The sequence below is a fragment of the Coenobita brevimanus genome, chromosome 2 (assembly GCF_032717465.1).
Source record: "Coenobita brevimanus isolate Jiangsu-jjx chromosome 2, ASM3271746v2, whole genome shotgun sequence".
NCBI classification, from domain to species: domain Eukaryota; kingdom Metazoa; phylum Arthropoda; class Malacostraca; order Decapoda; family Coenobitidae; genus Coenobita; species Coenobita brevimanus.
In genome coordinates, this window is record NC_136955.1 from 22,392,532 (window position 1) to 22,407,266 (window position 14,735).

The 14,735-nt window shown below is 42.6% G+C and overlaps 1 protein-coding gene across 1 annotated transcript in view; it reads right to left on the minus strand.

Moving 5' to 3' along the window:
* The window catches only part of LOC145391835 (zwei Ig domain protein zig-8-like), a 161,156-nt gene that overhangs the window by 38,833 nt on the left and 107,588 nt on the right, over positions 1-14,735 (minus strand). The window contains exon 2 of the mRNA XM_080266326.1: positions 2,639-2,721. Coding sequence (XP_080122452.1) covers positions 2,639-2,721 — 83 coding nt within the window. The remainder of the gene's footprint in view (positions 1-2,638; positions 2,722-14,735) is intronic.

Here is a 14,735-nt window from a genome sequence, read left to right on the forward strand (position 1 = left end):
TGCCCAGTGGGAATTCCACTAGAATTCGTGGTTTTCTCACTAAAGTACAATGTCACGAATTTATAAATGGGCTCTCGCGAATTCGTGACATTACTCCCCACCAAAATCAAATTTTTGTTCAGAAAAATTTTCGATATAGATGCATATAAATCCTAACTCAGTCACACAAGATTCACACTGTGGTGCGTGTACTATCCTGCTACAGGAGAAAATCACAGTCGCCAATGAGCGAAAAAAAACTCGTATTTACGTTAATACAAGCAAGCCTGAGGAAAAAACTCCGTGACGGCGGTGAAAAATCCTGCACTCAGGTCAAACTGAGCGAAAAGTTCACTACATTTACATTAACAACTAACTATTATGTAGAGTGATGTATGTAATACACGGTGTAGGTGTGACAGTTGTGGTGTAACTGTGCCTGCATGTAAAATTATATAATACAAATCAATAGTAATTAGAGACGATGAGGCAGAAGAGAAGAGGCAGCAGCATGCAGCAGAGATGATCAGCTGGTCTGCATGACAAAATTGCTACACCTGCCAGCTGCACCTGCGAAAGCAATCAAAGTGGAGCATCAAAAGTGTCAGTGCGACAAACAATTTTTATTAAATTACAATTTCTCTCTCACTGCCTAGCAGTCAGTACGTATGTTGCAAAAAGTACACTATTATTTTGTTAATGGATACATTATTAACCAGGAAATGTAGTCCTTGGATTGCTCAAATCTCTCAGAATGGGCAGTTTAAACCTAACTGTACACTTATGATTAATAACAGCAAACTGAGAATCCCTACAGTCTCGGGCAGGTCACATTTTAACACCCAGCGTAGGTGTGAACACTCATGTGGATAATGTGCTTTCTCCGGGAATCCTCAGAGAGGCCCACAGCTCGAGACACCACAAGGTAATTCAAACACAGCCTTGAATTGCCTCTGCGGGGTTCTTGAACTTCCCCCTTAACCTACAGCATACATGTATGTACAGGCCCTGGACGTAATGTGTCCTGTGGGACCAACGGGCGAGATGTCAGGTCTGCACCCACATTACCACTGCCCTCTCTCTCAACTGACTCTGAGATTATGGGTGTGGATTCAAATGGCACAGGAAGGACATGTCCCTGATTGGTGGTACATTGACACACATTGCAGAAGCGCACAAAGCTATCTATTTCTTGTCCCATTCCTGGCCAGAAAAAGTCAGCACAGATACCGCCCTGGGTTTTCCTTTTGCCCATGTGACCTCCTAAGGCTGAACAATGACCTCATTCTAACACTACTTGGTGATACTTAGCAGGAACTACAAAATGCAGTCGAACCTCACCCTTGGGTGTTCGTGACTCACAGTAGAGCTGTCCTTGTTTACGAAGGAACTTGCCTTGGCCTCCCTGTGAATACTTAATCACTCTAACCTTTTGTTTCTTCCGCACGGCAGCAAGTGTTGGGGTCAGAATGTTGTTCTTGGACAACATCTTGGCTACAAATCAGATCTTGCGGTAATGCAATGGTCACTGGGGTGACACAGTTTGGAGCCTTGGCCATGGCTCGTGTTACTGCAGCTGAATTCTGGATAGTGTCATCTATGGTGCAACTATACTTGGCACCTTGTATGTTGCCTATTATATGGTCAATCAAAGGTTCTGGCATGACAACTGTGACTGTCGTACCAGTGTAAAATGGAGATGCCACCTGGATATGTGCCTCAGGGAACAATCTCACTGATCCATCAATAAGGTTAGCTTGGATGTGTCGACCTGTGTACTCCTCAGGCCGAACTAGACTCTGCCTGACAGAGCAACCTGAGGAACCATTGTCTCTCAGGACCTTTACAGGAAAGCCTCCCACAAACCCTGGCTGAACAAGGAAGGCACTGTTACCTGTGGGAGGGCCTCTGGAGGAAGCAGCCAGCCACTGATGAGGCTACTGAATGAATGATGTGGCAAACATGGTGCCCTGAGAATTAGATACCTGAAGGGTCGTACTCACTGTCTGGGGAGATGGAGCGCTGACCATCTGTGGAGGAGGGTTCGCTGTCGCTGTGGGACTAGTGAACTGTGGGGAAGTACCCGTACTGCTAGGGACGACACCACAGTGCTACTCTTGAGGAATGAAGGCTGTGTTTGCCTCCTGCCTGCAATACACTAGGGGTGGTGCTGAGAAGGATTGTCCTGATGGTCGATTGCGTGGCTGATACTGCTGCTGGTTAGGGTACTTGTTATACCCCTTCCACTCAGGTTTCTGGGTATTTTGCCCCTGGTCCTTCTTTTGCGGTTTGTTTGGACCTTGGCCATTATTTGGAGAACAGTCTTGTTGCTGGGGTTCACTCTGAGATGGTTTCCCAGATTTGTCAGCTTTCCTGTTCCAGGTGTGTTGCTTACAAGCTTGATACCTGTACACAGTGAAGAATGCATCAGCCTTCTCCACCATTTGGCTGGCATCCCTTACCTGGCAGATCTTAAGGTAAGCCATAAGCTCAGCAGGCCACAACATTTCTAGCTGCGTGCACAGCATAAGGTCAATTATCCCCTCTCACGTGGGAGGAGTTTCATCTTTCTCCATCCACTCGTCTAAGTAAGCAGTAAGCCGATCAAGAAACTGAACAGCAGTCTCCTTTTCTTGTAGATGCGCCGTTATAAACTGACTCCTGGCATTGTCAACTGCAAGACCATAAGCTTTGATGAGTGCGGCCTTCATCATTTCATACGTGAAATTGTCACCAGGAATTCTGTGGAGAATATAGAGGGCAGGGCCCTCAAACAAGCTAAGAAATTGGAGCTGCATAGCTGCCTCATCCAACTAGTACAGTTGAGTCATGTCTTCGAAACGAGCTATGAATAGCTCAATTCGCTCGCCTTCCTTGTATAGAGGAAGCTTGATGTGTGGGGTCACCAGAACATAGGCAGGGAGAGCACTCGTGGAGCTTGGGTTAACTGCACCAGATGCGTCTGAAGCCAAGGAGTCTCACTTGAGCTTCAGCATCTCAAGTTCATGTTTTTCATGTGCCTCACGCTCAGCACGTTCGTGTTCTCGTTCTCTCTCTCATTGTTCTCACTCATATTTGCATTCTCTTTCACGTTGTTCTCACTCGTGCTCACGTTGTTCTTACTCGTATTCGCGTTGTTCTCGCTTGTGTTCACATTGAATTCGATGCTCTTCGTGAACATCATTCTCACGTTGCTGCTCGTAACTAAACCGAGAGAGTACATATTCTTTTATTTGATCGGGGTCGCTAAGCCCCATATCTTTGGCTTCTTGTACATATATATTAGTAGTCATGATGCTAACTAAATTAAGGCTGAGTGAGCTAAAGACTGAGTACTGACTGCTATTTTTGCAGAGAAATGCCAATAATCAAAAGTAAAGAATATAGGCACAGGTTGGTGGTGACCAGTTTTATCTAGTTAAACTGGTAAGGAAAGAAAATTTTAAAAAATACAACTGACTGTGAAAACTATTACGTGAAATTAATAGAAATGAATCAATAACCACCAGTAAGATAGTGCCTATAGATTTTAATCTACGTAAGTGTGAGGGAGTGAGTATTATCTCGTAAATAACTTTAGAGCTAGGAGTTAGTATCCAGGCGAGGTAGCTAGAAGTCACGGGGGGGTTGTGAAATTATGAATTAATAATGCTGGATGTTACTTGAAAACAGAGACAAGGAATGAACTTGTGAAAATCTATCAGTAAGTTTTACTTTATGCCAGCTTACTTCGCCGATTCTCTAAGGACGAGAATTTATAAACTTTCTCAACAGTACACAGCAGACTCTAATTACTCATGCGTGCTGTTTGTTAGTACTGTTAGCCTCTTGAGAAAGTGATTTCACCCCTGACAATCAATAACTAATGCTAATAATAATAAAACAGGTTCTTGCTGATGCTTAACTCCTGGCTGGCACAACGGATTTAAATTTGATACGAAAGAACTGGCCTAAGTACCGGTTAAGGATAATGTAATGGGTTTGTGCAAACTAGGAGCAGCAACTAAAATAAGCTTAATGAGGAAAAACAAAACACGAGTTTAATTACATTAAGCTCAAAGAAAAGAACTGTAAATTTATTGAATACAGTGAAATAAATTTACATTATATGAATCTCGATAATTAATTCAAAATAACAAGAAGAATACACTCACTCGCTCACTCAAAAGCTAAACACACTTAAGCCTAGAAAAACAAACAGAAATACTGGTCAGTGGAGGGGAGCCAAACGAGTAGTCTGGGCGCCTGTGATGAACATCAAAACATTGCTATTCACTAAGCCTGCTTCGCCAATTCACCGTCTAAGTGGAGATTCAGGAACTCGCTGTACAATGGAGGCGCTACCCTATGCAAGGCACAAATGGTCCTACACTCGCGGCGACTCAAAGCTGACTAAATTCAAACGGGAAAAAGAGGTAGGGGCTGGCCGTGTTTGCCGGAAGTAGGGCGTGGCCTAACTTCAACGGATAACGGAAAGAAAATGAACGATATATGCTCACAATAAATCACTCAGTGAAAGCACTAATGTCGTGGGTAAGAATGGTCACTTGTGAAACAGTGACAAATGTTCTGAAAACCATCCTGATCGAGTGAATACGAGGACGGTTGAACTGAGTGATGCCCAGTGGGAATTCCACTAGAATTCGTGGTTTTCTCACTAAAGTACAATGTCACAAATTTATAAATACCCTCACGCAAATTCGTGACTGTGTGTGTGTGTGTGTGTTCACATTTGACCCCCCTCCAATTTCGATGTGCTATTCATCAAAAGACGCAGATCGATGAGCAGATAAAGAAGGTGTTAATTATAACTCCATGCAGTCAGTTGCGAGCGAGCCACGCTCACTTTTGTGCCAGATTTTTTGCTAGACATTGGGAACCCTATACAGGTCATACTGCTGGATGGAATGAGCTGTAATTTCGCATGGGCATGCCCAGTATGTCCGAGTAGGTCTAAATCAAGTTTTGTGTCAGGGTGTGTCTCGCAGGGCGGCATGGCAGGTAGTATTGTTTAACCCATCCCTATTTTTAACGTTAGCCTTCGAGTTCGCCATGCCCGCTAACTGAAAATTCCATAAATGGATGAATGCATGAACAAAGCTGCCAGTTGTTTTGGCAACTCTGTATTCCTCAGCGAAATATTTTTATCCATCTTGTTTCGCCTTCTGTATCTTATTGTGCAAACATATGTGATTTGAAAGTTGATTTGGAGGGTATTGCCCTCAGGAGGAACGAGCACTTAGCGGCCTGCTTGTTGTTATACTGTACTGTAGGAGTAGATATCTTATGTGAATCGTGTTCAGAAACTTCAGCAGTATAATACATATTATATATATTGCATATATTTCACTTAAAGATACAAATACAAACAAGTAATAGAATAGCAACAACTGCGAATAAATTCTCAGCTTCCTGACGTCTGGCATCAGTAGAACACCGCCGTCGGCAGGACCCATGACTGACTACTCTCATGTGTCTTTATGAACTGAGGAATGAGTGTATATGGCCCCTTCCCCTCCTCCCATCTTTATCCTAATCGCACATATTATTGATTGACATACTTTAGTCTAGCCCTTTAGAGGGTCAGGTAAATATAGCAAATGCTTTCCTTGATCTATTCCTCATTCATCATAATTATTAAGACCCGGCTTCCTGACACTCACTCTCAGGTGTACAAAACTGGCTGTTGAGAGCAGTAACAAAATTATTAAACTTATTCCAACCGTGATAGGATTAACGGTGGCAGTATTATTACTATTAGGCTCCAGTTTTCTCTCTAAGTTGAATTGAAGTGTCATGTGTCAGCTAGAACAGAGTAACAAAGTCATTTCGATAAGTTTATTTTTTACGAAATCGTGGATTCATATTGTATAAACGCTTTTCTGCGGAAGTGCAGATCATCTTATCAAAAAAAAAAAAAAAAAATGAATGTTGCATCATATGCATGTTTTTCGCGTACTTCTTCCTTTAGCTATGCATTAATGTTTGTTGCCCTGTGCTCACCATGGGTAACAGGAAGTGAGACACTGAAGAAGAATTATATTTTGAAGTCGTTTTGGGCATAACACTTCATTTCCAGCATAATCTGCAAAACGCACACATTTACCATCGTGCGGTGCGTCAGTCATCAAAACTTCAATGTAGCAATCTTCAACATCTACAGGTTCAGTGAAATGGAGATAAAGGACAGACTGCTACTCCCTCTTGTCACTGTTGTTGTCTATATATTTACTAACGCCGAGATTTTGTATCTTGTGCCATCCCTGGTGTAAAGGGAATCTTCATCATTCGGTGAGTGGATAATGTAAATATTTGTCTTAGAACGGTGTGCATGGGATAACACTATATTCATACACAAAAGAATGCCCACTCTTTCCATGGAATGAGAACCCAAAGAAGTCGTGCGCTGTCATTAAGGCTTCCTTTACTCTAATTTGGCCTAAAATTGCCATCTCTTCATAATGAATACCGAGCTGTAGCAAGACGTTTACACTAAATTATACTGTTAGTTACGAAGAAATGTAATGGGAGGGAAGCAGAGCCACAGTGCCATCTTTTTCTGCCACTGGTCTATGTGAAAAATGCTGCAAAAAGACGAAACTCTGGGCTAAGTTAAGGTGAAAAGGGTATAGTTATCTACCCTAAAGTATAACTGCTGCACTGCAATATGGCATAATTTGTCCCCCTCTTTCAACTTCGAGTTCCAGTGATTGATTGGTACTCCTGGCCTTGATGTAGGTTGTAGTCTGAAGCTGCTGAAGTTCTTTGTAAAACTGATCATAGAAATCAGAATGAGAGAATTCAGCACCTGCTCCGCACTTCTGATGATAAGTTTTTCACGTGGTTTTAAACAAGAACCTCATTTGTAACCCGCGCTTTTGTAAGAAGGCCGTTCTATGAGATAGTTTATTACACACCCAGCATGAGTCCATTTCTCAATATCTTGACTGCACACGCACACGCACACGCACACACACACACACACACACACACACACACACACACACACACACACACACACACACACACACACACACACACACACACACACACACACACACACACACACACACACACACACACACACTCTCTCTCTCTCTCTCTCTCTCTGACATGGCACATAAAGTCACCCCCTTCTCTCTCTCAGTGCCAGGGAAGTAATAAGAAAGGAAGATTGAGCACGAAGAGGAAGTGGAGCACGAGTAGAAAAAAAAAAGGCGTGAAGGAGGAGGAGGAGGAAGAGAAGGAGGCGAGGAAGAAGAAAAGGAGGAGAAGGAGTAGGACGAGGAAGAAGAGGAGGACGACATAGAGAAGGAGGAGGGGAGGGGGACGCAGATAGAAGTGTAGGAAGTTTCGAAAGTGTGTGCTTATTAGCCCGATATTAATCACAAGGAAGTGGATCAGTATTTATGTCTGCAACAGAGCAGAAAAACTATCCAAAATTGCTTAGACCAATATATATTTCCCAAGACTTTGCTTAAATGAGTCTGAATTTCCTTTTAACCCTCAGACGCCTTAAAGTATCGAAGTGGCGGTAAAGTCAAGTAGTGTTTTGCTTTTTCACATCTAACTTGGCTTAGATTTTCGTCCTTTCGCTGTTTATTTCACGTTGGCCAGTGGCTGAAAAACACAATACTATCCTTTCCATGCTTCATAATTGGCATTATATTCTAATGTTAATCTATCGTTACGACACAGAATTGAAGGTGGAGAGATTATAATTATAGGCCAGTTTCTATTAGCGAGTATACGGGAGTAGTCAGATTAACATAAGTCGTCCCTCGAGATTTAAGGGATATGAATACAGTATATATCCCAGTCTAATCCTGTATATTATAGCGAGGCAACACTTCCTTGTTGCTGTCTAGGAAGTATTTTAGAGAGAGAGAGAGAGAGAGAGAGAGAGAGAGAGAGCGAGATCAGCAATCCACTTGTTGTTTGGAAAGCGCAGCCGTATGAGGAATAAGAACACTAGCGTAGACATGACCCACATCATGTTTATTCCTGGCCAACGTTTTGAAATATACTGTACACGTTTCATCATCAGAGCCTGTACACAGGAAACAGCACCATTAAAACAAAAGAAGAGAAACAACGTTAAATATATATACCTTTTTTTTTTTTTTACAAAAAAAGGGAGAGGTGTGGAAAGAAAAAAAAAATGAAAACACCTAAGGAGTACGAAGATAAAAGTAAAGAAGATAATACCAGCAATGTAATAAAAAATTGTAGAAGATTAATATGTATGCCTAGACTTGTCGATGAAAATCCTATAACGTACAATATATTCTAAAAACCACTAATATAAATACCTAATGAAGATAAAATAACACCAGAATTAACAAATCTGATTAAAAACAAAGTAGCTGAGCACTGGTGTCATGGGATCCAATGGAGGGCCTATCAATATATGTATATAGTGACTCCATAATTGTTCCAAGGGAGGAGGACCTAACAATTATGGAGTCACTATAAACATATAGTGAAAGGCCCTCCACTGGATCCCGTGACCCCAGTGCTCAGCAACTTTGTTTTTAATAAGGTTTGTTGATTCTGGTGTTATTTTATCTTGATTAGGTATTTATATTAGTGGTTTTTGGAATATATTTTACACTGTAGGATTTTCATCGACTAGTCTAGGCATACATATTAATCTTCTACAAATTTTTATTACATTGCTGGCCTCATCGTCTTTACTTTTATCTTCGTACTCTTTAGGTGTTTTCATTTTTTTTTTCCATACCTCTCCCTTTTTTGTACAAAAAAATTTGGTATATATATATATATATATATATATATATATATATATATATATATATATATATATATATATATATATATATATATATATATATATACAGTATATATATATATATATATATGGTTGGATGGATGGATGCATTTTTGACGTAAAGAGTGAGTGACAAGGATTTAAGACCACTAGTGAATTTGACTGTTGACGCATTTACACTTGCGTAGGCCAAACAAAGTGGAGATGTGTGGATGGTTATACCTGTGAGGTGGAGTCACTGGTCGGGAGCTTGAATGGTGAAAATGTGTGTGTGACCCATTTTCAATGACCATTTTGTTAACTAATTCTCTCTCATGCTCATATATTTCATTTTTTTTTTTTTTTAGCTCGCATCTCACCTCACCTGTGGATGGGAAAAAAAGGCATGTTGATAATAATAATAATAATAATTATAATAAAGTTAAAGATGATGATGATGATGATGATGATGATGATTAATTTTACAGTACAATAACTTATATTTTGCTTCAATACTGCCACTCCTTCACGATTTAAATGTGCTTAAGGATATTCCTCCCTTACTAAATTGATAAAGACGTAGCCTAATCAGGCATGTATATGAACACGTCTAGGCAGCCATCTAGGAAGTAATTAACTAGATCACCAGCTGGCAGGTCATTAACGCCTCGCTTTTGAAGTGGCCAATTATCTCCCGTAATAACACTCCGCCAATTAACCCAGCCACTGGTGGCACAAACCAGTGCAACTAGGTGTCGGTCCCAAGCCCGGATAAATGGGGAGGGTTGCGTCACGGCAGGGCATCCGGCGTAAAAACCCTAGCCAACTCAATATGCGGAGCACAAAAGGAAACTTCATACCGGATCGGTCGTGGCCCGGGTCAACAACGACCACCACCGGTACTGTTGTCCAACAGGGGGCCGGTGGGAAGTATGCGACTGTTGGACAAAGGAGGGAGAAGAGGAGGAAGACAGTCCCACAGAAAGCGGGAGAGAAAGGAGAGTAGAAGAGTGGAGATAAGAGTTGGATCTTTGAATGTGGGCACGATGACGGGTAAAGGGAGAAAGCTGGCCGATATGGTGGAGAGGAGAAAGTTGGATATACTGTGTGTGCAGGAGACAAAATGGCAGGGAGGTAAAGCGAGGATGATTGGAGGAGGGTTCAAGTTGTTTTACCATGGCGTGGATGGGAGGAGAAATGGTGTAGGGGTGGCAGTGAAGGAAAAGTATATAGATAGTGTATTGGAGGTGAAGAGAGTGTCGGATAGAGTAATCAGTTTGAGGATGGAAACTGAGGGGGTCCTGATTAATGTCATCAGTGCATACGCCCCGCAAGTGGGGTGTGACTTGGAGGAAAAGGAAGAGTTTTGGAGTGAAGTAGAGGAAGTGATTCGGAGCATACCCAGGGAGGAAAGAGTGGTTATGGGAGCGGATTTGAATGGGCATGTTGGAGAAGGAAAAAGTGGTGACGAGGAGATGATAGGCAGGTACGGTGTCGGGGAGAGGAACGCTGAGGGTCAGATGGTTGTTGATTTTTCAAAACGGATGGAGATGGCTGTAGTAAACACTTATTTCAAGAAGAAGGAGGAGCACAGGATTACGTATAAGAGTGGAGGAAGGAGGACGCAGATAGATAATATCCTATGCAGGAGATGCAGTTTGAAAGAATTCAGTGATTGTAAGGTAGTGCCAGAGGAGAGTGTAGTAAGACAGCATCGGGTGTTGGTTGGACAGATGAGTCTGAAAGTGAAGACAAGGAGGAGAGTGAGAGCTGAACCAAGGATTAGGTGGTGGAAGCTGAAGGAGCAAGACTTCAGTAGTAAATTTAGAGATGAGGTGAGCCAGGCTTTTGGAGGCAGGGAAGACGAATGGGCAGTTATCTCAGAAGCGGTGAGGGAGAAAGCCAAGAAGATACTTGGGGTGACATCGGGACTGAGGAGAGAAGACAAGGAGACTTGGTGGTGGAATGAGGAAGTACAGGATAGCATAAATAGGAAGAAGCAGGCAAAGAAGAATATGGATAGACACAGAGACGAAGAAAGCATTCGGGAATATAAGGAGACGAGGAACATAGCCAAGCAAGAGGTTGCTAAGGCAAAAGAAAAGGCATACCAGAAGCTGTACGAGGAGTTGAATAGTAGAGAAGGGGAAAAAGACCTGTACCGATTAGCCAGGCAGAGAGACAAAGCTGGGCGGGATGTGCAGCATGTTAGAACGATAAGGGATGCAGATGGCAATGTACTGACAAGTGAGGAGAGTGTACTAAGAAGGTGGAAGGAGTATTTCGAAGAGTTGATGAATATAGAACATATGAGAGAGGAAAGGTTGGAAGAGGTGGAGGCAGCGAGTCAGGAAGTGCAAGAGATCAGCAGAGAGGAAGTGAGGAATGCCATGAAGAGGATGAAGGATGGCAAGGCAGTGGGCCCAGATGGTATACCAGTGGAAGCATGGAGGAACTTAGGAGAGATGGCTGTGACGTGGTTTACCAAATTGTTTAACAAAATCCTAAAGGGTGAGAGGATGCCGGAGGAGTGGAGAAAAAATATTCTAGTTCCGATTTTCAAGAACAAGGGTGATGTGCAGTGCTGCAGCAACTACAGAGGTATAAAGCTGCTCAGCCATGCAATGAAGATATGGGAAAGAGTGATGGAGGCTAGGCTGAGAAGAGAAGTGAGGATCTGCGAGGAGCAATTTAGTTTCATGCCAGGGAGAAGTACTATAGACGCCATATTTGCTTTGAGAATGGTGATGGAGAAATAAGAGAAGGCCAGAAGGAGTTGCATTGTGTGTTTATAGACTTGGAGAAGGCTTATGATAGGGTACCGAGAGAGGAACTGTGGTACTGTATGAGAAAGTCAGGAGTGGCAGAGAAGTACATGAGGGTGGTGAAGGACATGTACGACGATAGTGTAACAGCAGTGAGATGTGCAGTAGGAATGACTGAGGGTTTCAAGGTGGAGGTGGGATTGCATCAAGGATCGACTTTGAGTCCCTTCTTGTTTGCAATGGTGATGGACAGATTGACAGATGAGATTAGACAGGAGCCTCCGTTGACAATGATGTTTGCGGACGACATCGTGATATGTAGTGAGGGCCGGGAGGAAGCTGAGGCAGAGCTTGAGTGATGGAGATATGCACTGGAGAGAAGGGGAATGAAAGTAAGCAGAAGCAAGAATCAGTACATGTGTGTAAATGAGAGAGATGACAGGGGAACTGTGAGGCTGCAAGGTGTAGAGGTGGTAAAGGTAGATGAATTCAAATACATGGGGTCAACTGTACAAAGTAACGGAGAGTGTGGTAGTGAGGTGAAAAAGAGAGTGCAGGCGGGATGGAGTGGGTGAAGAAAGGTGACAGGAGTGATCTGTGACAGAAGGATCTCTGCAGAAATGAAAGGGAAAGTTTATAAGACTGTAGTAAGGCCAGCCATGTTGTACGGAATGGAGACAGTACCACTGACAAAATGACAGGAGGCACGGTTGGAGGTAGAACAATTGAAGATGTTGCATTTTTCACTAGGAGTGACGAGGTTGGACAAAATTAGAAATGAGCATATTAGAGGGACAACACACGTGAGTCAGTTTGGGAACAAAGCTAGAGAGGCGAGACTGAGATGGTCTGGACATGGCGGAGGAGGGATGAGGAGTATGTCGGGAGGAGGATGCTGGAAATGGAGTTACCAGGCAGGAGAAAGAGAGGAAGGCCAAAGAGAAGTTTATGGATGTAGTGAACGAGGACATGCGGGTGGTAGGTGTAAGAGAAGAAGATGCAGAAGACAGAGTAAGATGGAGAAGGGTGATCAGCTGTGGCGACCCCTAAAGAAGAATAACACCGCCAATTCAAAGCTCGGGACGTGAGAATGAAGGAATTGTTTTCAGAATGTTATTTCACGGGTGAAGGACGCTACCTAACAAATTTTCTGCGTACTCTTCCCGTTTTCGCTCTCCTTTTATTATCCTCCCCCCCCCCTCTTTCCCTCTCTATCTGTGACTGTCTGTCTGTCTCTGTCTCTCTCTCTCTCTCTCTCTCTCTCTCTCTCTCTCTCTCTCTCTCTCTCTCTCTCTCTCTGACATGGCACAGGAAGTCACCCCCTTCTCTCTCTCTCAGTGCATGGGAAGTAACAAGAGAGGAAGACTGAGCACGAAGACGAAGTGGAGCACGAGGAGGAAAAAAGGCCTGAATGAGGAGGAGGAGGAGGAGGAGGAGGAGGAAGAAGAGGAGGAGAAGGACAAGGAAGAAGAGGAGGAGGAGGACGGGGAAGAGGAGGAGGACGAGGACGAGGAAGAAGAAGAAGAGGAGGAGGAGAAAGAGGACGAGGAAGAGGAAGAGGAGATAGAGAAGTAGGAAGGGTGGAGGCAGATAGAAGAGCAGGAAAGAGTGTGATCAGTGGCCCGTTATGTATCACAAGGAGGTGGACCAGTATTTATGTCCGCCAGAGTGCATAAAAATTATCCAAAATTGCTTAGATTATTATTTATTTCTCAACAGTTTATTCAAAAATGTCTGAATTTTCTTAAGCCCTCAGGCCTCTTGAAGTTTCGCAGTGTCGGTAAAGTCATCTAGTGTGTGTGTGTGTGTGTGTGTGTGTGTGTGTGTGTTTACCCTGGCCTAGATTTTCGTCCTTTTGTTGTGTACTTCATGTAGCTCAGTGGCTGAAAAAGACTGTACTAGGGTTCTACATCCTTTCCACAGCAATGTTATATGACTAGCATGATATTAAATTGTTACTGTGTTTACAACCCGGTACGGAAGTAGAGAGATGATAATATTAGGCCAGGTTAAAGTAAAAAGGTTATGGTCAGATTTAATACTAGTAAATCGTCCTGAAGGATAAAGAGATATGAAAATGCATCCTAATCCAACACTGAATATGAAAATGAAGGAAGCTTTCCGTGATGCTATCTAGTAAGTAGTTAGGTTTATCACCACACTTTTTTTATTTTTAATTCTTTCAGAGTTTAAATAATAAATCAATGTATTTATTCATTTATTAATTTATTGCTGAGGGTAGGTCTATCAAACTGAAATGTTAGATAAAGCCTTCTTCGACCCATTCATTACTAGATAGCTCTCCAAAGCTGAACAAAATAGTCTGGTAGCAGCAATAATTCGCTGCAAAATGATAGCACCCACTTTCTAGGTTTAGCCAACTCTTCGCATGGCATACTTTAGATTTTTGTTCTCGCTTGGCTCCTTCTGGTTATTTTAATGTGCTTCGGGAAGGATTTTCGAAGTGGGCAGTTACCTGCATCATTAATTATTCCCTTTAGTAAGATCGATGTTTCCTAAGGTGAATTTTTGATACATTGTGGACGAAGGAGAGAATGATAAGGATTTGAGAGTGCTTATGAACTTCATTGTTGTCGACTTTACTTTTCCATTGGCAATACAAAGTGGAGATGCATGGATGGTAATACTTGTGAGGTGGAGTCACGGGTCGAGAGCTTGAATGGTGATGTGCGTGTCCCATATTCACCGTGAATGCAGCTGACTGGCGCTCTATCATGCTTTCATTTCATGTCTTTCTAGGTCCTGTCTTGCGTCACCTGTGGATGGAAGTAAGAGGCATGGTGATGTTGATAGAGATGATTGATGATACTGATGATTGATGATATTTATGATTATTGATGATATTGGTGACGACTGATGATACAGATGACTGGATGATTGACTGATGATACTGATGATGACAGGTGATATTGATGATGACTGATGATATGCGTGATGATTGATGATACTGATGATTGATGATGCTGATGATTGATGATGATGGTTTATTTAACAGTAGGATGACATATTTTGCTTCAATATTGCCACTCCTTCACGATTTAAGTGTGCTTAAGGTATACGTCTCGTACTAAAGGGATAAAGATGTAGCCTAATTAGCTATGTATATGAACACGTCTAGGCTGCAATCTAGAGCAGTTAACTAGATCACCAGCTGGCAGGTCATTAACGCCTCGCCTAGGACGTGGCCAATTATCTCTCGT